The sequence below is a fragment of the Passer montanus genome, unplaced genomic scaffold (assembly GCF_014805655.1).
Source record: "Passer montanus isolate IOZ18808 unplaced genomic scaffold, ASM1480565v1 scaffold4, whole genome shotgun sequence".
Taxonomy (NCBI): Eukaryota; Metazoa; Chordata; class Aves; order Passeriformes; family Passeridae; genus Passer; species Passer montanus.
Window position 1 is genome coordinate 3,137,488 of NW_024368818.1, and position 24,014 is coordinate 3,161,501.

At 38.6% G+C, this 24,014-nt stretch overlaps 1 protein-coding gene across 6 annotated transcripts in view; it reads right to left on the reverse strand.

Annotated features, from left to right (window-relative positions):
• The window catches only part of CDK8 (cyclin dependent kinase 8), a 69,740-nt gene that overhangs the window by 31,044 nt on the left and 14,682 nt on the right, over window positions 1-24,014 (reverse strand). For 5 of the 6 annotated variants that reach the window (XM_039718516.1, XM_039718520.1, XM_039718517.1 and 2 more), the window contains exons 2-4: window positions 18,616-18,691; window positions 7,435-7,545; window positions 4,269-4,409 (exon numbers count right to left, since the gene is read on the reverse strand). In XM_039718516.1, the coding sequence (XP_039574450.1) occupies window positions 4,269-4,409; window positions 7,435-7,545; window positions 18,616-18,691 (328 nt within the window). Of the gene's footprint in view, window positions 1-4,268; window positions 4,410-7,434; window positions 7,546-18,615; window positions 18,692-24,014 lie in introns of those variants that run through there. The other variant, XM_039718521.1, reaches the window with a different exon arrangement.

The window sequence follows — 24,014 nt, forward strand, 5'->3', positions numbered from 1 at the left end:
TCCCTTTGGGGGGCCGGGAAAAAAACAGCCCCTGTGTAAAAAAAAAAAAAAAAAAAAAGACTTGGCAGTGGCTTTTCCTCATTCCTTGTTAAAAGAACACTTTCAATGTTCTCACTAATCCCAAACGTGGTAGCAGGTATCTTTGGGAAGAGTCCAGATCTCAGAAAGCTATACACCAACTGTATTAAAGCCTGACTGCCTCAAAGCTTATTAAAAGCCAGTGCTTGTCCCATTGCAGCCCTTGAGCTGAGCTGCACATGAGGAACACCTTCCCCACACTGCACTGGTGCCAGTCTTCAAATGACCAGAGTGACACAACCCCAGGCTAACTAGACACAGATATTATTGACAAAGGCTAAGAGACTGTTAATTCCTTTGGCAAGAGATAGGAGGAGAAGAATGGGAAGCAGAAGCCCAGCACTCTGTTCCCCACTTCCATACTTCACTTGCCAAGTGGCAATTCATCTGTTCAACACCCACTCACACAAGGCACAAAGAAATAGGCCAGAGAACGTAGTCTAAAGATTTAGGAACAAAAATAATTTTATACTACTGTCCCAGCTTCAGTACTACAAGACATGTGAGAATTCCTCTAGGTTTTTTTTGCTGGAGTTTTTTGGGGGTGATGATGGCATGCTTTTAAGCACTGGCTGCACTGTGGAGTATTTCAAATAGCTTAGGTGCCAATTCCATTATTAATGTAAATTGCAGACTAATCTTACTTGCTGTCACCACACAGAAGCTGTGGAACGGTGTTCATCTCTTATCTGAGACTGGATCTTGACTGTATATTCAGGACTACTACCAAAAAATTAAATAGAGATGCACTTTCAAATGCTAACAGGCTTAAAAGTTATTGCCATGCAAAGGGACCTCTTTTTTGAGCCCGTTACTTGAAAAAACCTTCCACGCATGCTGTGAAGTGCATGCTGTCTTTTCCCTTGCTGTTGAAGTTGCATATTGATGAAAACAGATCTATGGCAAATCTTCTGCTTATGCTTATTTTAGTGTGGAATAAGAACTTGGAGTAAAGGAAGAAGCACAATAGCTGCATGTTATAAAGTGGAAAAAATACTCAGAAAAGAAGTCAGCAAAATGCAGTAGGTTACAAGCATGCTTGATAACTAAATTCAAAATATTATTAAAACTATAATTGATGCACTTTGTGGTAATTATATGAAGTGTTCTTATTTCCTTCCTGCTACAGTCAGAGCATGAATAAACAATCTGCTTTCAATTGCTCTCAGCCATGAAATTTAAAGAGGGTGAAGAATATGCAAGTCAAATAAGAAATTTTAAAAGGGCTGGCATTTAGTTGTTGAAAAATTCTACTGGTATGTTTCAAAGACTCATGGAAAAGTTAACTACTCAAGTATAGTACTATTCAAGGCAGTATTCAAAGGCAATACTATCAACATAGATTGTTGATACAATCAACATCTCCCTGCTCTGATTGAAATGGTGAATTGGCTTTTAGGTACCCAGTGGAAGAAAACCAGTCAAGTATTTAAGTTACTGCAAAGATATGTACACATTTCCTTTGTAAAAGGCACACCATGACCACAAACCCCACAACAGACAACAGATTTTACTTTTTTCATACAGAATTCAGTCACTTTATACAAACCTTACATGAGTTGAGATTTCTTGATTTCAACACTGTGAAGACGAATTTCAGTCTAAGTTTGTGTGATTTCAATAGCTGCTACATTTTACTGTCCCGCTTGTAGCAAGAAAGGAGTTGAGGTTTATGCCATACTTTGTTTCTGATTAGAGAAGTCAAAATCGAAAAAAACTCTAAAAATTAGCTAGCTATAAGCTAACTCAACTCAGATGTCTTTAAAAATACACCAAATAAAGCTCCAACACAAAAGCAACCCAAACCCAGAAAACTGCACTTAGACAGAAAGTAATTATACAGATAATCCGTACCCGCTAAAAAATTCCTTATCCAATGAGAGAATAATGGAATTTTTTGCCAAGTACTATACTCTTTAGCCTGCTACCAGCCCCAAGCACCATCACTCTTATAATTATAATCATATAATGTAGTATATGACATGAAAGCAAGCATGTTACTTAAGCAGCTCTGTGGGTGTATCTAAACCCAGGAAAACATAAACATCTAGAAACTACAGCAATACCTATAGTTTAAAGGCACAGTAGGAAAAACATGGTAAATCTGTCCAGCCATCCAATCTGGAGTTAAAATTGATGATTTAACACTGATATTCCTGAAGAATAATGTTACAAGTATCCTGGAATAGAAAATCACATCTAAGCATTAATGTCAGTTATGCTGCTTTGAATCAGAATGTTAGTGAAGTCCCAATTCTCAAGCTTAACCAACAGGCTCCTGTCTTTCCAAGACAAAACATTAGGCAGAATCCCTACTCTTACTCAGGCTGTTTCCAGACCCTAAAAGCAAGCACTGGCAGGTGTGATTCTGTCTTTTGTTCTGCAGGAAACATGTGGCTTCTGAATTCAGCTCAAGCTGGACAGCTTTGAAATAACAAGTCCAAAGGTTTCCACAGACTAGGTGGCACAGGCAGCCCCTGCACAGCTCTTACAGGATTCTCACCAACACAGCGTGACAAGGTTCCGGTGGGAAGACCTCTCAGTCTCTGCCTCAAGCTTTCCGTCTCTTCCTCAGATTATCAAAAGATAGCCAATTGTGATGGTGGATTTTCTGCTGGAAGGAAGCTTCATGCTGGACTGAGACCACCAACTCATTTCACAGAAAATAAGATGGCAGTAGTTTTTTTTGCAGTTGCCAACTTAAACTGTATCTGAGCTACAGCCCTAGATGTGAAAGGCTCTGTAATAAATTACCAATCTCCTGAGCCATCCAGTTAACAACATGCCTGGTTCTTTTAAGCTTTACTTCACGTTCAAAAATTTTCCAAAACTGTAGAAAGTAAAACATCAGACAATTTTTTATTTTTGATGACAAATCATTTGCTTCCTGTATGCCTCTTTAAAATACAAAAGTTATCTAAGTAGTAACATGCACTGTGTATTTCTACATTATGTTTTGCTCCACTACATCATGAGTCATGACAAAGCCACTAGAATCTTTTTGATTCTTTCCCCTCAGTGCTGAGGCTTTTGTTCCATTTCTAAAACCAGGAGCAAATTAAAACCATCCACACAATCACTGCAATAAAGCAAAATTTCCTTGTATTTCAGTTCTGAAAATTCTATTTATCAGAGATATACCTTTTGCCTTCTGTTCAAATGGAGAAACTGGCATTCTGTAAAAGCATTTATCAGGCATGAAAATAGATGTCAAAAAACTAGTCCTTGACCACATTTTCAGGAACACTATTAAAGCTATTTCAAAGACAAAAATTGACTCTGGAGGACTAGTAAGGAATCCAGACTTACTTCACCAAACACAGAATATCACTGGCAATAGTGACTCATAGGAATGAAAGGTTAAACTAATGATACTTCTAATTACTGAAATTTCATTCGTGCATAAGAGTATCATATATAGGTGGTACACTTAGAAGTAAATTGAAAAAAAAAGAATGCTATCAAAGAGTAAGAGCTACAGACAAGTGGATCAGAGGAATTACCCAATTTCAAGACAAGAGACAAAAAAGACCAGTTAGCTGTGGGCCTATTTTGAAGGCAAATTTTTAAGAATTGGTGTCATTCACCATTTGAAAAGAATTTGCTGGTTAAAGACACTAACTCAGGTTATAAATATTTTCCTTATATTGTAGTTTGGATAAACATTAGTTTACTTGCACAAATTATCTAAAGTTTGCGTGGCTATATTGCTGGTAGATTATAAACATTAGGAGAAAATAATGGCTTTCAAAAGTCCCTTTCCTACATTAAACTGATAATTTCAGAAAAAAATCTTTTTTTCAGCAGTTCTTACAGCCAATCATTCTCCCCCACCTACACCAAAGCTGTATTTAGTTATTTATCTTGCCTGCAGTGATACTACTAGAGGCATTTTCTGTACCTCAACGTGCCTGTTATTTAAATAACCCATTTAAAACAGTTTATTTAGAAAATAAAAAAACATAAACAGCTATCTGATACACTTGCTCTCAAAAGCATATCAGATCACAGCCAGCTTTTAAAATCCACTCTACTAATCAAGGCCATCTGACTGCAGTGTAAAAATATATATTTATTAATACATGCTCTTAGCACCAAGGCTTTTGTTTCCCAGTGGTTTTTCATTAAGAAAAACAACCCTTGCCCTCAATTATCATCCCAGTGCTAAAACCCATTGAGGATCCACTTACCAAATCCCTGTGTAACACCCAGTTAGCATGCAGGTAGTGAATACCATCTAGGATCTGATATAACAGCGACTTCACCATTCCCCGAGGTAACTGAACTGGTTTCTTGTTTGCTTTAGAAGCCCTGTGAAACTTGATTATGTGCTGCAAAGGGGAAAAAAAATGAAAATAAAAGAAGTGCAATGTTTACGCAAAAAGATTGCCATCAACTCCTTACACAGACTTCTCAGGGCTTTTTCAACCTTTCATAGGTTTTTCCAAACTACAAACATGTGCCTTATGTACTAAAAAATTAATCATGTACTAAGTAAATGATCATTGTCCCAAACCAATCTCTCAAAAATTAAATCAGTTTTTGCTATGGTTTAATCCCAGAAGGCAGCTAAGCCTTGCAGAGTATGAGGAATAAAAAACCAATATGACCATCAAAGCACATTTCCTTTTAGATCATTGATCTTTCCAGTTTTAGAGGTATTTTTGTTCAGGGAATTTTTTTATTAAGATAGGCTGATATCCTGTACATCAAACCACAGAATTACAGGTGTATTACCTCCTACATTATTTTACTTCTAAGTTTTCTCCTATAGTAATAATGACTGTAACATTCAAGACCTAATGCCAAGCAGAATTTTTTACAAAATGTATTAGGAATTTTATACACTTAAATCAGAAGCTCAGATTTATTCCTTCTTTATTTACTATACCCTTACAGCACAGTACTCTCAAAACAGAAGCTGTTAACAGAGCAAGTCTACAAATCTGTCCATCTGAAAGTCAGCCACCAAGTCTGACACAGAAAAAGAACCTTTAGCAATTCTAAATTTAGACACAAGCAATGATGTCTGGCACTGAGGAGGAGCCCAAAAGGATGTGTTGTCTTAGCACTTAAGCCCCAGGCGTCACAAAGTTCAACAGCAAGGTGTGCCATAGTCATGGCAACCATTCCCATCTTTGCCTCCTTCAAACACAGAAGCAATCTACAGAAGAAACTTCTTAACATATTCACACTTTTTTTTTCTGTAATGGCTCGCACTTGTGTGATCATCAAAACAGCCCAGATATTGTCTGCCAAAACCTGGCACCAAACTTTTGTCGTGTGCCCTTCCTACATTCCTGACCCCCATATTCCAGGTGCCAGTTAGCTAACCCAGCTATCTAATACCCTTTGGGAAACTGCCTTTCCTCTCCTGCTGCAGCCCAGCTCCATACAGCCTGCCCTCCTTTGCTTCAGGCAGCCAGGCTTGGCTTTCCTGTGAGGAACAGGCACATTTCTGCCCTGTCAATGGCAAAAATGGAGATGCACAGAGCAAAAAAACATTTATGAAAATGGGACAGACCCTGCACTGTCAGCCAAGCACCACATGCAGAAGCATCTCTCAGCCTGAACCACAAGATTTACCTCCTCTCACCTCTCTCTTCCACCAACTCCAAAACAAATGTTATTCTCATATAGTGGACAGAGAGAAGTGACTCTTCAGAGACAGGAAGCAAAACAGATGGTTGTCCCAGACTTCTTTTGCTCCTGCTCTAATACACTCAGTATTATCTAGCTCTTTCCCAGCCTAACTTAAAACCTGCTGTCCTAAATACACAAGTGCTGGAACACTTGATCCATGGCCAGCTCTCCGGGGCACAGAGCCAGCCCAGTCATTGCAACCAAGCCTCCCACATCCAGATACAGTGAACAACCAGGAATTGGTGCAGCTGGGGAATTCTGGAGTTCATACAGGTATATGCATGTAAGCATAGAAGTCAAAATTGAGGGTCATTTCTAAGTTAGTTACATACAAATCAGTGTTTCATTAACAGAAAGACTTCTGTGGTGATTTAGGTTAAGCATGAAGCAAAGCAGAACCTAGACCTCTGTAGCTTAGCATATCATAAATATGGGGGAGTAGTGGAAAAAAAAGTGCTCTTATTCTTCCATCATGTTAAAATAAAAACAAAACTAACCAACTGTACGCCATTTTCCCAAGATGTTGTTGTTTCTGTTTATCAGCCTTAAGAATGTCTCAACATTTCAGCTGTTTGCTAACTTTTTTGTCTCTGATCTTCAGCTGTTTGCTAATTTTTTTGTCTCTGATCTTATTTTGGTAACAAAACCTCAATACCACGTATCAGAACTTCCAAGACATTTAATTGTAAGAAAGTGTCTTTCCTTTAGCTTAGCATAAAGAAAACTTACAAACTAGTTCTTAGGCAAACCAGGTAATTCCAAACTATAAGGAAAACTGTTTTTAAAAGAAATTGGTTTGTGCTAAGTGACATGCTCACAAAAAAACAACTCATGATTCATAGTGTGCCATTGTCACATGTACACATTCATAAAAATTCACCCTTGTTACAAATTGTTTCTGTTGCACCCTTTGATATGAATCTTAGCATCTTTTGAGGTTAGCATTTGTAGAATTGAGAGCAGTGCTCCTAATGTATGTCAGCATTAATTTGAGGCACACACACCTTTCTTTCAGGGAAGTCAAGGCAGCATGGTGTTTTCCTTTTTTTACCATGCTACTTTATTTTTTAAGTATTTCAAATTGATATTAAGCTTACAAATACTCAGTTAACACAGGAATTAAGTATATATCTTAAAACAAATTTACTTTGCCTCCAACAGGTTTATATTTTAAAGCTGTATCTTGCATTTAGGAATAAATAGCTTTCCTCCCAAACAGATGGAATTCATGCAGATGAGATGAGAAAAAATTTTCCCAATGAAATGTATGAATTAAATATACAGTGTCACTGCTCTCATTTGTATTCAGAGATGACAATCAATGAAACTAAAACTCTGAATCATCCTATTCAGAAAAAAAAGTTTGTCATTTTTCAAAGGGAATTCACCTGCATAATCTATACATTTTCCTGCACCCCACTTTTGCTGTAATAGGGGTTTATATCTACATTTATTTAAGTAGACTTCTAGCTACTGAGAGCTGATTTCTGAAGATTTTTTGCATTTTTTTAATCTTCTTAAAGAGATCACAGGTTAACTGTGTGGTGTGTTTTCTTAACATTTTCCATTGCCTTTCCTTTAGTATTGAAAATGCTTCCAACAAACATGGAGTAAGCAGCTATGCTGTGCTTAAAAATTATGTGTCTCCCTTGACCCTGTCTCTCTGCTGCAACTAAAACTCTAAGCCTGGTACCTACAAACAATTCACCTTACCCAGAGGTCATGCTCAGCGTAGTCAAAGAGAAGCCACACTTTTCTGTCAGCATGAGAAAGGAACACCTTTTGCAGAGAAATGACATTTGGATGCTTGAGCTCCCGCAGCAACTGCAAAAGAAAAAGTCCACAACAGTTATATCCATACATCCAGGGTTGGGATACTTAGAACACAAACAACAGAAGCTGAAATCTGCAAGCCACAGAAAATCACTTTTTTTTCAAAGAACCAGTCATTAGTTTTAAACCAAAGCTGAAAGCAGGTCATAACTCCCTCAGGGCATTCACTTCCCACTCATTTTCTAAAAGCTCAACTCTATGTAAACCTCATTATTATCACTCTGCAAACAGCCAGCTGTGGCATCTGCCCTTTTGCACAGGCTGTGATCTTCAACAGTCCTATTTGGGGCACCCCATTTTCTCCTCACTCCCAATTACCTGAAAAGGCTGCATTTTCAGTGCAGTCATTTGAATGGGATGGATGGCTGATGTAGAGCCTGCTAATGCAGTCAGCTAAACCAAGATGTGGTTTGGAAGGTGGACTCTGCTGATCTACAAGGTCACTGCTCTCTACAGAAGAGGGTCCAGCTTCTTGCCACAACACAGACTACACCAGTTAGTACATTCAGAGAAGTCACCCATAAAACAGCACCCAGTTCAAGAGAAAAGTATTCTGGATGCAAAAAGGCTGGTGCAAGGTAACCTGGTATGGAGCTAAAACAAATCAGGGTACTAACAGCAGAGACCAGCCTAGCAAAGGGACACACCTGAACCTTCTTTCAGCAGTAGTGAGCCATTAACCAGCTCAGCTGCTTCAGAAACTACAGTTTGAACCCCAGCAAAAGGAAAATATGGATGAGATACAGCACAACAACTGAATGCAGACAGCAGTCTATTTGAGGTCTACTGCTCATTGTACTCATTCAATTGCTACGAAAGAAAAAAAGCTTTATCTAAGCAAACTGTGGTTAAGTGTAACTACCTAAGACTAGTCAAATTCCTGCCAGTTCAGTGTGCCAAAAAATGATTTCTTACTGAAATGAATGGTTAGGGCTTTTTATTTTTAAAAAAATGCCAAAGAAAATGATGAAACTACTATTTGAAGATAGAATTTACTTCTGAGACAATATATTTTCAATAAAATATAATTTTTCCACTACATAAAAAAAATTTTATTCCCTTCTATTTATATCTGTCATAAGTGCTAAAATTTTAGCTGCTACTGAGATAGTAAAGTGGAAGTATATATGTGTGTGCTTGTTTCCTTCTTTCCTATTTCATTTGAGACAGACTTGCATTATGACTCACTAACCAGTCTTCAGTATGCCATTTCTTGGAAAAAAAGGACCTATAACCCACAGAAATTTTACCTCAAGTACAAGATCAAATAGGGAGATAGTGTAAATGAGACAAAACAGAAATAGAAATCAATGCAGAAGGCTGTAGAGTTTCAGCATGGTTAAACTCTAAGATTGTTAAAGCACTACATCAAGGCATTTGAAGGCAGGATCCACAAGAAGTATGGAATTCTTTAAATGCTTGTAATTCCTAGAAAGAATAAGAGCAGTATGGAAAAACCAAGAAATGCTTATTTGCACTTTTTTATCAATTACAGGTGGGGATCGCCTGTGGTAATTTAACCCCAGCCAGAAGTTAAACCCCACATCCACTTGCTCACCTCTCTCAGTCAGACATGAATGGAAGAAAAAAATGCAAGAAAATGTGTAAAACAGTTAAAAAGTGAAAGAAAGAGGAATTAAACACCACACCCACAACAAAACAAAAAGACAAAAAAACAACAGAAGCAATGCAAAGGTAATCACATATGACTTCCCACAAGAGAACTGGTGCCCAGCCAGTCTCCAAGCAAAGGCTACTCCTCCAAAGGGAAGAGGGGCAGGGATGGGACGCAGAGAAAGCCACTGTACACTGTAAGCAATAGCCAAAGCATTGCTGGCTTATCAACACTGCTTTAGTCACAAATTCAACACACTCCACCAGACAAGCTGATGTGGAGAAGATGAACTGCATGCCAGACAGGCACAGCATCAAAGACCAGCCTCTCAATGGTGAACGATGCTGCAGGGTTTAAGAACACACTATGCCAGTCCTTATAACAAAGTAATTTTTCTTTAATCAGCATAAATTCACATACTAAATTTATGCAAAAAAGTTTAATTAACTGTACCAGAAGATTACATGGCAGTTCAGCAACTGTGCATCCATACCAAAATACTGTATTTCCTGTGACCTAATGGACACATCTGTACCAGGTACAACAAAATACTCATTGATGAAAGATGCAGATACTAGTCAGAGCTCTAAAAAATAATGTGTTGTTCCCTTTTGTCTGATCCCATTTTAAGTCTCTCCTACTCCTTATTCCTAAGGTAGCAGCTATCACCTACCTAAAAAATCCAACCTTTTCACATGAAATATGATTCAGCTTGGAGAACACACAGAAAACCTATCACCAAAGCTGGCCACAAACATGAGAAACTTTTAAGTAATGCAGCAGAAAGATTCCCTATCTGTGTAGTGAGGCAACATAGATAGAATTCTCCCTTGTTTGTTCTAAGGTAGTCTTTGCAGACTTTGAGATTGACAGCATTTCTTGCTTTTATCCTCCCCACTCCACCGTGATCATTCCCCTTCCTGCCTTTTATTTTTCCTCTAAACATCCCAGCAGCACCCCTCTCAAATACCCAAAACCCCACTGTCCTCCTAAAAATCCCATAGCAACCTGCTTTCCTTCTCATCAGTCCCAGCTGACACTCACTCTTCAAGAACACACCTGAGAAGTTCCTTCTGCAGCCCATCACCATTGTGTTAGGATTTCTGGTCTTTGCTACTGTCACTGACAGCATTTCTTACTGTTTGTGCATCTGTGCACTCAGTTTATCATTCTTGCTGGTTTCTGCCTTTGCCTTTTGTGCTGAATAACTGTTAAATCCACATTCTTTCAGTTTGCTTAAAAAATCTGATGGGTTCCATCAAAGCCAGACAGCCACAAGCAACCCAGTGAATAGGAAGGCTAACACACATCAGCAAACCATCAGCATAAGGAAATGATTGCTGCAGTGGGACAGATGATTCCTGAATCACTGTCTTGGAAAGGTCAAAACACTCAGTGACAAATGCAAACACTGTCTCTGAAGAATCTGAAAGAGCTCATGCAGATGATAATGCATCACATGGGCTGCAAAGAGCATTTTCAGCAACCTTGGCCTCCATGAAGCAGGCCTCTCCAGTCCATAAACCACATGCCTTTCCTAGCAGATGACTTGACTTGTGTCCAGCAGCTGACAGAGTTCAAATAAAGACAGTTCAGACAAAGTAGACTGCAAGAAGCATGCTTCAACTATCACTTTGATGCCTGCTAATGATAAAGGGTATTTTTTAGCCTAATGACTTTATCCAACCGCTTCTGTCTAGCCTAGCTCAGTTCTATAAAACACAAAGAGAAAGCAGACAAAAATGATGTGTTTGGCTCTCAGTAAATTGCCTTCATTTTCATCTGCATATCACATGATGATTCAAATCTATTTCCTCATCCAGAAAGGTTTCTCTTATATTAGTTAGTCTGGGCACCCCCTTATAAAGAAGGGAGACCCAACAGACCTTCAAAGAAATAGAAATCAGCAAATTACAAAGATGCCCATACATCTGGTTTAGAAGCCCATGTCTGTCCCTTGCTGGTCCTGCCCTTGTTTTCTTACTGTTCAAGACCCAGCAAGGGAAACAGCATCCCTTGGTGCACGTCTTGGGCTCACACCAAGGTCCCTCCACCTCCCTCTTGAAATCAAGAAATACTCATTCCACACAGCCACAGGGCAGCTGAGGGACAGTAAATCATAGTGTCCCAATGATGCATAAAATTGTTTAATTGCTTCAGGAATGAGGAGAAAGTGAAGTAAAACGGGACGTTATTGAATAATCAACAGCAGCAGTAAGGAAACCAGGAAAACTGCAGCATGACTAAGACCAATCCTTTCTTGCACTAACAATAATCCTCTTTCACATAAAATATGAGCTGAAGTCAGCACAATTTTTATGAACATGACCTGCTTCTTCTGGTGATATTCCTAAATTTCCTGTGAAGCTCTCTACAACTACAACAATTTTAAAAAGCCAAGACAAAGCACCCTTCACATAAATGAGGATTTCTAGCTCTGCTGCAAATGGCATTTCAGACCTGCTCTTGACATGGTTAACCTTCGTGGTCCACAGGGAACGTTAACCTGCAAACTGCAGCCCTGCAATACTACCATGCTTATTTCTATAATTCAAGTTGCACAGGGGATGTTAAAATCAATTATCAGGAAAAATTATTTCACCAAAATGTTTGGCAAGGACTGGAACAGGATGCCCAGGAAAGTGGTTGCATTGCCATCCCTGGAAGTATTTAAAAGACATGCAGATGTGTGGTTGCTGAGGGACATGGTTTAGTGCTGGACTTGGCAGCGCTGGGTTAATAGCTGGACTTGATGATGCAGGTCTTTCCAAACCTAAATGATTCCCAAGTCCTGTAACGGAGCACAACTGCTAGAGCAATTTGCCAGGTAACCTGGCCCAAGAGTCTCCCCTATGTCAGGACATCAGCTATTTTAGAAAAAGCAGCTTCTTGCTCTGACCACCTTCCTTTGAGTGCCATGTAGCACTCTCCCAAGCCCTAGGACAGTCAGAAAACTGGCTACACACCAAGCCACTGGCAGTATCAACTCATTTAAACAAAATTCACTATTGCATTACATGGCTAGTTTGATGGCATAAATTCCAACTCTAATCATCATCTCATGCTTCAAAAAGGCTCACATGAGTTTCACCAAGGGATCCAAAAACAAACATCATACATTAACAGTCATGCCATGGCCCTGCAATGCAAAAATGGGCAAGCAGGGCCGTGGAACACAAAGCAGATTGCAGTTGATGCAGAAAGGCAACTTTCAGACTGCAAGGAGAATGACAAATTTTACTCATCCTGTAACAAGTAAGATGCCAGTGGAATTACTGCTACAACAGATGAGTACAGGCATTACCTGAAATATTATGTGTAATTCTGACCTATTCAGGGAAGATTAATTCCAACAGCAACAGGGCAAAGAAAGCATAAGCCTACACCCAGAGAAAGGGAAAGGCTACTGCTCAAAGAAAACCAGCAAGCCAAGACAAAATGCTAATAGCCTGCCAAAACAAAGCAGAGAAGAAACAGTCTCTCCCTCTTAAAAATGAGAGCAGAAGAGAGGAGCTATTTTAACTAACTGACAATATTATGATAAGTACAAATGGGTACAAATTAGTCATGATTAATTTTGCCTTAAAGGCTGAATAATGTTCAAAGACTCATTACTAGAATGAGACTCAAACTGCCTTCAGAGATCTCTTTTCCTTACAAGCTTAACTTGTAGCTTGATACATTTTTTTTAGTACCCTTTGCTTCTCTCCAACAGCAGGAGCAGAATATGACTCGAGAGATGTTACCCAATTCTACACCACAAACATTTGTTAAAAACTTTCTAACCACTATCCTTAGTTTCCTATGAAACAGTGGAGCTCAACTCGAGTGCTTTAAACTTGTTATATAAACCAATCCCCAAATTTTATTATACAATGCCTCAAATACCAGGCTGGCTTAGCTGCTATGCATCAGACTCAAGATCTGTTTGCTTCAGTGTAAATACAATTTTAGTTTCATATTCTCACAAGTCAGATATTCCACAGTACTAAAAAATAACAGAATACCTGCTGAAAGTACATGCTGTTTTCCTTTTTCAGAGGTGTTCAAATAAAGGCTTACAAAGGCAATGCAACAACAGTTGTAATACTGCTCACACTAAGAATTTATTATGAAGCTGACAACACATGTTTGAACCTCCAGTTCTTCAGACAAAGCAACAATTTCAAAAAAGTTGTATATTTTATTCTTTCAATTTTTTAAAGTCCTAAATGTGCAAAAAAGAAGCCTGACAACACAAAATGTCAAGTGGGAAAAAAACCCCATATTTCTTTTTATCTTCCACAGTTTCTAAAATAAGTGAGTCTTATGTGATGTCACATGCAAGTCAATATTTATTAGCACCTTCTAATTCCAAACAGGTTTGAAGTATTAAAGAGGTGTTACTAAATGTTCTCTCAAAGTAAGGAGGTGGATGAAGAACCCAGATGAGACAGACACTGGATGTCAAGCTTCAACAAGTTCTGCTGTTCACAGAAAACATTATGATTCCTAGGGATTCTAATTACAACATTTAGTCAGCAGCTTTGTCCTGCTGTCACAGAATTAAAAACAGTGCTACACTCCACACAAAATCTCTCAAGAATACGATCTTCAGATCAGTAATGTAGCTGGGTAAGTACTCAGTCAAAATTGATATTTTCCATACCACATCAGTATTAAACTAAAGCATTTGAGAATCATTAAACATGACAAAAAGAGTCAAACATCTATCTTCCTCGGTACTGTCACCTTTCACTACATGGAAAGATTGCCAGGAAACCTTAACGCACCCTCTGACATGAGGAAGGTTTGGTCCTTCGCGTGGGAAACTGCTTTCACTGTTAGCGTGGAAGGGACATGACAGCCCCCAGCACCTGAGGAACCTACACCCAATATTTTCACTGCCACACAGCTGGTTCAGGATCTCTTCACGCTTAGGGTTAGGGGTTTTTGTTCCTTACCAGGGGATTAAACATCTATCTTCCTCAGTACTCTGTCACCTTTCACTACATGGAAAGATTGCCAGGAAACCTTAACGCTGCCCTCTGACATGAGGAGGTCTGGTCCTTCGCATGGGAAACTGCTTTCACTGTTAGCGTGGAAGGGACATGACAGCCCCCAGCACCTGAGGAACCTACACCCAATATTTTCACTGCCACACAGCTGGTTCAGGATCTCTTCAGGCTTAGGGTTAAGGTTTTTTGTTCCTTACCAGGGGAAGGTTTTGAAGAGGGTAAATCCTGGTGCTACCCAGTTTTGGTTTCTACCTCATTGGGTCCCTCTGGCTGCAGCGATCAGAGTCATCCTCAGACTGGCTATGAAAGAGCCTTTACAGCCTTCTTCCACCCCTTCCACTGGCAGAAGGAAGAGAGACCTGATAATCACATAGTGAGACACTGCTGTCACCCAGGGCATGGAAAGCCCAGTGTGTGAGAAGGACCAATTACTCTCCAGAGGAGTCTCCTCCACCAAGGTCAACTCAGGGAAGACCACTCACCAAGAGCAGCTCTCTTCTTACTTGCCATGGGGACTGGGCCTGCTACTGTGCCTCTGTCTCTACCTCTACCACCCTCTAGCCCAGGTGGAAGCCATGGGGACAGTGCAGATGCAGAGATGAGAAGGCCTGCTGCAGAGGCTCTCCCTTTCACAGGAGATCTGTTAAGTAACAGCACATCCAAAGGAATGGTTCAACTCTGCTTCCTCTCTCCACAAAACTGCTCTTTTGCTCTTTGGCAAAGCTGAACATCCAACAGTCACAATCACTAGCTCCAACACAGAGGACATCATCTTTTGTGATAACAGCCTGCACTTGTTACAACAGGAAACATAAAATCCTAGGAATGCCTCCAAGGCAGACCGAAAGAGCAAAAACAACCAGAGAAGCCAGCTGCTTATTGTTCTGTAGTTTTCTGTTCTATCCCTGGCAGCCTCAAGGCTGTTTTAACTCACACAAACTGGCTATGGTGTTTAAAGGACACAACACAGACAGGAGACAGCCAGAGCACAGCACTGTCCACCTCAGATGTGCACTGGCACTTTCAACATTTCCATCACTGAAAGCATGTCCTACGACACTGAGCACTTCCTCTTCAGAGCAAAGACAAAAATTAATGCTATCAGATATTTCTGTTGACCTAACCAGGCACCAATAAACAAATTACATGGAAAACTGGTAAAAAGAAAAAACAACAAAACAAAAACAAAACACAACACCAAAAAAAACCCCCAAAAAAACAACCACCCAAATGCCTCATAGCTCCCTCAACTGAACAAAACCTCAGTCTACGCCAACACCTCGCTAGCCAAAGGAAGTATATGCAAGCAAAGTACTTGCAAACCTGCTAAAACTGAATGAAAAATGCTGATCAACACAACACATTTCAGCAAGTAACTTGGTTGCTTCAAAAGCTAGGACTCATGTATAGGAAACTGTCCAAGCCAAAATTGTCAAGCTCTATTAAAAGCCTGGTTAACTACTTCAGCTCTCTACAGCCTTGAAGAATTCTCCTGCTTTGCGAACTGTGAAATACCATATGCTGCACTACTCCAGGTGGATAGACTTTAATGACTTTCTTCCACGTGATTAAATCAGAAGATGAAGAATCAATCATTTGGGCTTGTACATTCTGCATATTTTTGTACAGATCTTCTCACCATTCAATCTCTCTGCTCTCCCATCTACCACAAATAACACTTGTGGCATGCTGAATGTGCAGTTTCTAGTCCCTGCTTAAATCCTCAGAAATGAAATTGCAGATTACAGAACAGATACCCAGTATAGCAGGCAGTGCACAGATCTGCAGAGAACAAGATATGAGCAGCCAAACATTCAGTTAAGGTTCTGAAAGAGGCAGGATTCACAAATGTTTACCAAGGGGGATGAATGGGGCAAAGATAAGGAAAAATACAACTCTTCAAGTAGCTTGATATGGAACATATTGATTCAATTAGCACAGTAACTGTTAACTCCACCAAGTAAACAGATGGTTGAAGAAAATCAAAGTTCAAATGATTGAAGAAAAAAAAACCCGAACAAATCACTTATTTAAACTGAGTTATAGATTTAGCTCATCCCATAACTGATTCAAACGTCTGAAATCAGGCCTCTAACCTAATTGAAACCTTTCCCTGTAACTGATGAATTTCAATAGTTAGTTTATTTTTCTTACACCGTTCTCCAACTCAGGTGTCTGCATCAAATAAATGTCTTAAAAGAGTAAGTTATGGGCATTTTTAAATATAAAAGTTACTCAATACTCCAAAACTGAAGTTAGTCATCAGAAGACAAAAGCCATGACAGAGCTGTAAAAAGAAGAGTTTCACTGGGATTTATATGGAACTGCATTCTTCCTAGATTGTCACAGAGTAGAATATACAAACCTCAGCTCTCCAGAGAAACTGAAATGGATATGGCTCATATGCAAACTAAATCATCCTAGCTCCTCCTAATACCACCATGCTCTTAAGGTATTGACGTTAATTTGGATAGTCCAGAACACACTGTAACAAAGTCTGGCATGCAGCCTTGACTTTTTAAGTACAACAACAAATAATTTCATTAGTTATATGTACAGATGACAGGGTATAATACTGCTGGTTAATTCAGTAGCATTTTCACATGTTACATATACTCACATCATCAATATAAACCGTATGACTATTATCATCATCAATTTGATTCATTTCCATAGGAGGTTCATTTTGCTCCTTTTATTGATAGAAGGGTGGAAAAAATCTATTTAAACAGAATTAAAATAAACAACACCATTCCAGGGGGGAAAAAATTGTCCTGTTCACTTCAAACAGCAACATCAAAAGAATGGCAAGAAACCAATTCAAACCCAGAAGTCCATGGCCAATTATTAATTCAACCACAAGAAAATTCAACCACATTATTAGAAGCCACACGCCTGGAAGCATAACCAGAAGCAAAGTCAACTACAGCTCAAGAAATATTGCTTCAGGTTTCTCCTTCTATCCTACACCTGCTTTTGGGCTCCATTCCTCTCTTCGCTCTCGATACCTGCTTTCTTGGCATCTTTGGTATGTGCACTGTGTTCCCTCCTTCCTTCACCAATCCTGTCACACATGGGTGCTGAGTTGTACTGCTGTTCTCTTCCAAAGGCACAGGCTGCAGCAGCTCAGAGCATGGAGACAGCAACCTTGATGCTCATTCCTTTTCCATCAATACTGGGGGACCTTGCTGCCCAAGAGGAATGAGGCCAAATCCTTCCTGCCTGCCAGCCAAGTTAATGATTCTCATAATGCACAGAAATTGAGTTATGGTCACAGACAGAGCAGAGACACCTCCCTAACACCAGCCAGGCTTCTCCTGCCTAGTTCAAGTAGCACAAACTCTTCAAATCTTTTTAGGTAAATCACTGCAGAAAGACAACAACTTATCCCACATCCCTCTGAAATGGTAGCTGACACTTCCTGAAAGCATTCAGCTTGAGTCACAGTATTTGGAAAACTTGTGCCCAAGTGGCTGAAAGGAACAAAATTTAAGACCATGTTTTCTGCCCTTTTCATTCAGAGTGAATGTCTACAATAGCAGAGGGCTCAGCTTTCACTATTGGACAAAAAGAGCATCTCTTAAAGAATATTGTTTGTGCTTCTTTTTCGCCTCTGTTCAAGGACTAATGTTTTTAATATCACTAAGCCAACTAGAATTTGACAAAGTGGGAAAGCCTTGTACTCACTTCAGTCAATGAAAATTAAATTTAGGGTGAAGTTTTACACTCTTGAGGAATATGGACTGAAAATAAACTATTCCGTTCCCACACACACCCTTGTCAGGCGCATTTCCTTTGGGTAAGCAATTTCATTTGAAACATTTAAAGAACAATGAACCCAAGCAGCAGTAAAACTTAAGAACATACAACAGGTAAGCTTCACAATACCAGGTTTTCCACTGTTTCTTCACAAGCTTCTCATAAACTACAACTAGACTACATTGTTCACCAGTCTCTAACGACATGAAATGCACGAATACAAACCTGAAAAACTAAAGAAAATGTCTGAATAGCATTCACAGCTGTATTACAGCCTCCAAGGCAATAACAGCCTCAGTTTATTCACCTAAATAGAAGTTTAAATGTTTTAATCATTGTAAGCCAATACGAACTAATTTCTTTAGGAAAAGAACTGAAGTACAATACTAAAAGTCAGACCAAATGTGTCATTTAAGTCACTAATGCCAATCATGTTTTTAAACTGCTGCATTTAAATATAATCTGTCCTGAGGCAGGCAGTAAATTGCAACTTAAAAACACTGTCAGTTTCAGACAGCAAACATTACAGGTATATAAAATCTCCCATGACATTTGTACTTACTTTACACCCCTATGATAAAAATATAGCATCCATAGTAGAATAACATGACTGAGCAGAGAAAACCCAGCATGCATGCAAATTAATAATTTTATTAAGTTTGTTTGCAAGTAAAAACAACTGTTACTTACTGCTATTTCTCTGCATGCAGACATGGAAATTCCAGTACCTTCTATCTGTTTTAAAGCGTAATCTTTATCATCTTTCCTGTGAAGAGAAAAAGAAGAGGTTTTTTTTTAAATTGCACCGTGAACTCAAAGTGAGCTCTTCAGCACCATTCAGAGATCAGTTTTTAATTAATACAAATTATGCATCTTATTTTCTTTTCATTCTTTATTAGTTAATTGTCTGGATATCCAGCTAAACTGCAAGCTAACCACAACACCTTGATAAAGTTAAAAATAAGTCTGCTCTCATTAGAATGAGATTATTAAAAAACCTTCTTTTCTAAATGAAATGATTAACACTTCTTCCATTTCTTCCTTCTGTTATTGAAAAGAAAACACAGCAAACAATTAGCACTAGAAATAAGCTGAGCTAGGTCTTTATCTCACATAAATGTATTACGCTAGGACACAGTAAGTCTCACCTATATTTTAATGAATTCTTGAGCAGCCCAGAACTAATGTCACATCAAAACACCTTTTCTTTCCCCTAGGTACCAAACTGCAAATGAAACTGCCAAGATTAATTAAAAAACTCCACCAGATGTAAGAACAATCTCAAGAATCGAGAAGTGGATTCCAGTGGAAGGTGTCCCTGTCCCTGACAGGGGAGCTAGAACGGGCTGATCCTGAAGGCCCCTGCCAATCCAAATCATTTATGAGTCTATGAAAGTTTGCTTAGCTTCAAACATATACAACACTTGTAAAAGCAATACTGTCACTTCCCTGTACTTCAACCAGTATGTACCTTGGAGTCATTTATTTAAAATGCAAGCCTATTATAACTCCAGCTACCAAAATCAAAATCAGGAAGAGATAAACTGCAGCAAAAGAAGATACTGAATTCTTGTTCATTCTCAGCCTCAAGGACTCGAAACTTTTAAGAGATGGAGCGCTTGTCTTTCCCACTTGTGGGCAGACATCCACAGTACTCCTGGGGGGCACGACACTGAACAGCAATATTTGCAGCACTTTTATAGCCTCAAACCTCCAAGTTACATAAAAAGCCTTATTCATTTTTAATGACTGCAGCTTTCAGCTGTGAAGAGCCACCTTAAAAAAATGAAATTCAATCATCCTTAAAGCAAATGCAACTAAGCTGTAGTTAAGGATTGGGAACAAATGCACTTGTTTCTTCCAGCTCTCACCATTTGTAAAACTTTGAATTGCTTTATTCCTACTTAAACCACACACTTTTCCCTATTCATCACCAGCTAGGGAACAGAGAAAAAAGTGGGAAATTAATGGACAAAATCTGAACACAGATAATCAGGAGAAAGAACAAACGGCAAGCTGGCAAGAGAAGATTTCAGTAAGGGGTCAATTTAATGGATGCAGTGAGATAAATGCTGTATATTTTCTTGTTTAACACAAAAAAAGGCAAAAAAGAATAGGGAAGACAACAACAGAAGACATTAAGCTTCCATGTAATAAAACCCTAAAATTTGCCAGCCTGGAAAAGAAAGAGACAATGCTGAGCACAAAGTCTTATGTGGCCAAAACAAGGTATTACATAATCCCCCAGAGTACATACCTCTACACAGCTTAGATGAAAACAAGCCCAAAACCAAGAAACCATTATGATACAAAGCACATAACTGAACAGTGCAACTCATGATGTAAGAATATTACAGTGATCAAAAGCATAAACATATTTAAGATCAAATGACACAATTTTATCTTTTGATGATCTTTGGTAATTTGATTTTAAGATCAAATTAACACAAACCCATGGTGGATAAGTGTGGCAATCATATTTTCTGGAAAAATCCCTTTGCCCAGGATTCTTCTCCTGGGAAGCTGGGAAGCCTCAGAGGAAAAGGAAAACAATATTATCTCATTTGCTTCTCCTGTGTTTTGCTGCTTTGGAATGTGGTTGGAGAGTGTTTCATTGGTTTCTGCTGTGAGTTGTTTTGACTTATTGGTCAGTTGGGGTCAAGCTGTTTCGGACTCTGGAGAGTCATGAGATTCATTAGTATCCTTTTAGCCTTCTGTAAATATCTTTTCTGTATTCTTTAATATAACATAGTGCCATAAAAGAATAAATTAGTCTTCTGAGAACACGGAGTCAGATTCATCATTCCCTCCTTCATCTGGGAACCCCGCAAATACAATAGATAAGGAAGTTATGGACCACTCCACGAGCAGCTTCTGAACATAACCTCAAGCTGCTTTACAGCACACAGACAGAAAAAGAGGGACATTTTCACAGCTAAAAATTGTTTTATCCTCTACCTGCCTTAGTAAGCAATGGCTATCCAGCTGTTACTCTACATACATACGAAGCAGAACAAATTGGACTACAGGTTGCTCTCATTGCCCTACAAGCCCATCTACTTAGTTTTGAGGTGTTTGGAGAGATCTCTATTTCAAGAGAAGCACTTCCACAGAGCTGCTGTTACATGCATTACCACTGACACAACAGGGAGCAAAATGGGCCAGACTTAAGATTCCTCTCATTGCCCTGCTGCTCATCTGCTTAGATTTCACAGTCTTTGAAGGACAAGTCAGTGTTAACATGAGGTACTACCATAAATCTAGCAATACTACAACAATGAAGCGTGACATACACTTAAGATGGTACAACTATTTTTAATTGGTCAATTTTTTGCCAAATTAAATCTGGACTACAATTTACCATACCAGATGGCAGACTTTCTCTGGAAACTTTTAGGGAAAAATCCCCTCAGCTGTTTCCTAGAACAAAACTGGAAGAACACTCTTTCAGCTGTGTATGTTAACTCTTTCACAATCAGGGCTTTAATGCTGAAATTCGACAGGGTGGTTTAAAGAACACAGCACTTGGTCTCCTCAAAGCAATGAATGAAGTGTCTGAAAATTAATCTTCTCACATTAAAGGCCATTTTTAGAGCTGAAATCAAGAGCTTCAAAGCCCAGTCTTGCTCTGCCCTTACAGTGATCCAGGGCTGAGGGGAATGAACTGTTCCCTTGGCTCTGCCGGGTGCTGCATGTGGGAGCCCAGAACAAGTGGCCTCTGCTGGGTCCTCAGCCTACCTGTGCAGTCTAGAAAAAACATAAGCACGGCAAAAAGAAGGAAAACAAATTAAGTTTAGGGATAAAGCACATTTTTAGCACCACAATATACTGTACTCCAGAATGAGGAAAAAAAACCCAAAGATTTCTAAGACTTAAATTCTCTGAATTGTGCTGGCACAGTTGAGATACAAATAACCCAATTCCTAACCCACTCCTAACACATTCAACTCTGAGGCTGCTAAAATACCATGATTACCCAACTACACCACAAGTACCAGCTTTTCCATTTACAGGAGTAGGAGTAGTTACCTTTAAGCCAAGTGATATTTTCATTGAAAAACCTAATGTAATTCTTTGGGAGCCAAGGAAATTGGGGGAATACTTTTTAAAAGGAGTGCTAAGAGTCTGCAGGAGTGCCAAACACCATGACCAAGCTTATTTTACTAAACTTAAGAAAATATTTTGCCAATAGTCTGTTTAGAATCATAATGCAGCCCAAGGCTTCTCCATGATTTTGGACATGGGCAATTTCCTTCTCTCAAAATAGAGATGTTTGAAGATAAAAAGACATTCAAAGGCAAAACAAGAGGAAAAAAAAAACCAGTAAGTAAAAAGAAAGGAAAGAAGTCCTGTTTATAAACATCTTCCACAGCCAACTGTGAGTAACAAAATGGGCCACTTAGCAAGCTGTATTTTAAGGGCACAGTAAGATTCAATTCAACTAAATTTCTTCCTTCTAACAGAGAGCTCATGTTGGGAAAATCTGTTTCTTTCCCTGCTGCCTGGAATTTAAACATTGAGTAACTTCAGCAGCTCTTCCACCTACCAGTAGGCTTAGAAAAGCTGGTCAATCTGCAAACTTATTTTCATACCAATTTATTCTTACTTTCCTTCACTTAAATAGGCTGGTATCTTCAACTCTGTGGTGCTCCTCAGTAGTAACATGCAGCATGACAGCAGCAAGAATAAGAAAACTCACTTTGTACAGTGCTGCTGACAACAGCAGTACTTATTGTAGGAATGAGCAAACTACATAACCTTGTGGAAAATCCTCAGAGGGACAACACTAACATCAGAGGTGTAAACTTGAAATACATGGTTACCCGCATCACCACTTCCAGCAGATTTTAATGACAGCAACAAAAAAAAAAACCCTACTAAATTACCATAAAAAAGTATAAAATATGTTGCTCTTACAGTTTGAACAAAGAAAACAAAAAATTGCCATCTTTAAGAGTTGCAAGTTTTTATTATAATGCTGCTTCTAAACATCACAGCTTTTTACGTTCTATTGAATTTGGAAGTACAATGGCATCATAAGAAATATTTGGCCTCTGGGGAGAAAAAAAACCTAAAAAAATCTGCACATAAGAAAGGAGGCCTATTACATAAAAAGCAGGTTCTAAAAAAAATTGTTACTTCATCTTACATACCAAAAGTTTTGTAGAAATGTCTTGACACAGCACTACAATATATGTTTTATTCAGATCATCGGAACAGTTCAAAATTCATCTGAGTAATAAATATAGCAGAATAAAGTACCAAAGTCTTTAAATCAGTGATGACCATTCTGAATTTACATTACAGTTAAAAAATCTCAAATTCAAAATTAACGGGTCACAATGTAGGATTAGTTTTGTCTATAAAGAAGATGTAAAGTCTGACTGCAGTTAAAAATGAAATAGACACTTCACTTAAGTTTTCAACTACCAAAGGGAAGTATAAATGCAGTATCTTTTCTACAGAAAACTACGTAATCTCTTAACTGTTTATGCCTCTTAGTCCCTAAAAACATAAAAAAAAATTATAATGAAACATAAGCCTACTAATAAAACATGTATAGGGTGTTTTTTTATTTATACATGTTAAATTATGAAAATCAAACACAACAGCAAAGTATAACATTTAGGAGACTTGGCATTTTCATTTAGTGATATCATTCCCTGTTCTCCTCTCCAAAGTCACATCAGTGGTAATTTTTGGTTTTATTTTTAAATAAATTAGAATCACCCTAGTCATACAAGAGACCAATGAAGTCTACAGGAAGTAGTAATTCAATTATTGGGAAGCGTATAAATGCACAAATGCAGTTTTTGAAACTGAAAGATTTAATACTTTTATACTAAATGCCCATGATATAACCACAGCAAACATTTAAATACAAACCATAAGAACACATGATTTTCTGGAAAGCACAGCAAGATGAGGACAGACTTGGTATCCATTCAAATGATGATCTGCAAGAACAGAATTATCTATTTCCCACAGATATTATCAATACCACATTCGTGCACTAAATAATCTTGCCAGAATAAGTTATTTATACCACTAGTTCTAATTGTTTTGCATTTTGTACCTATTAACTACCA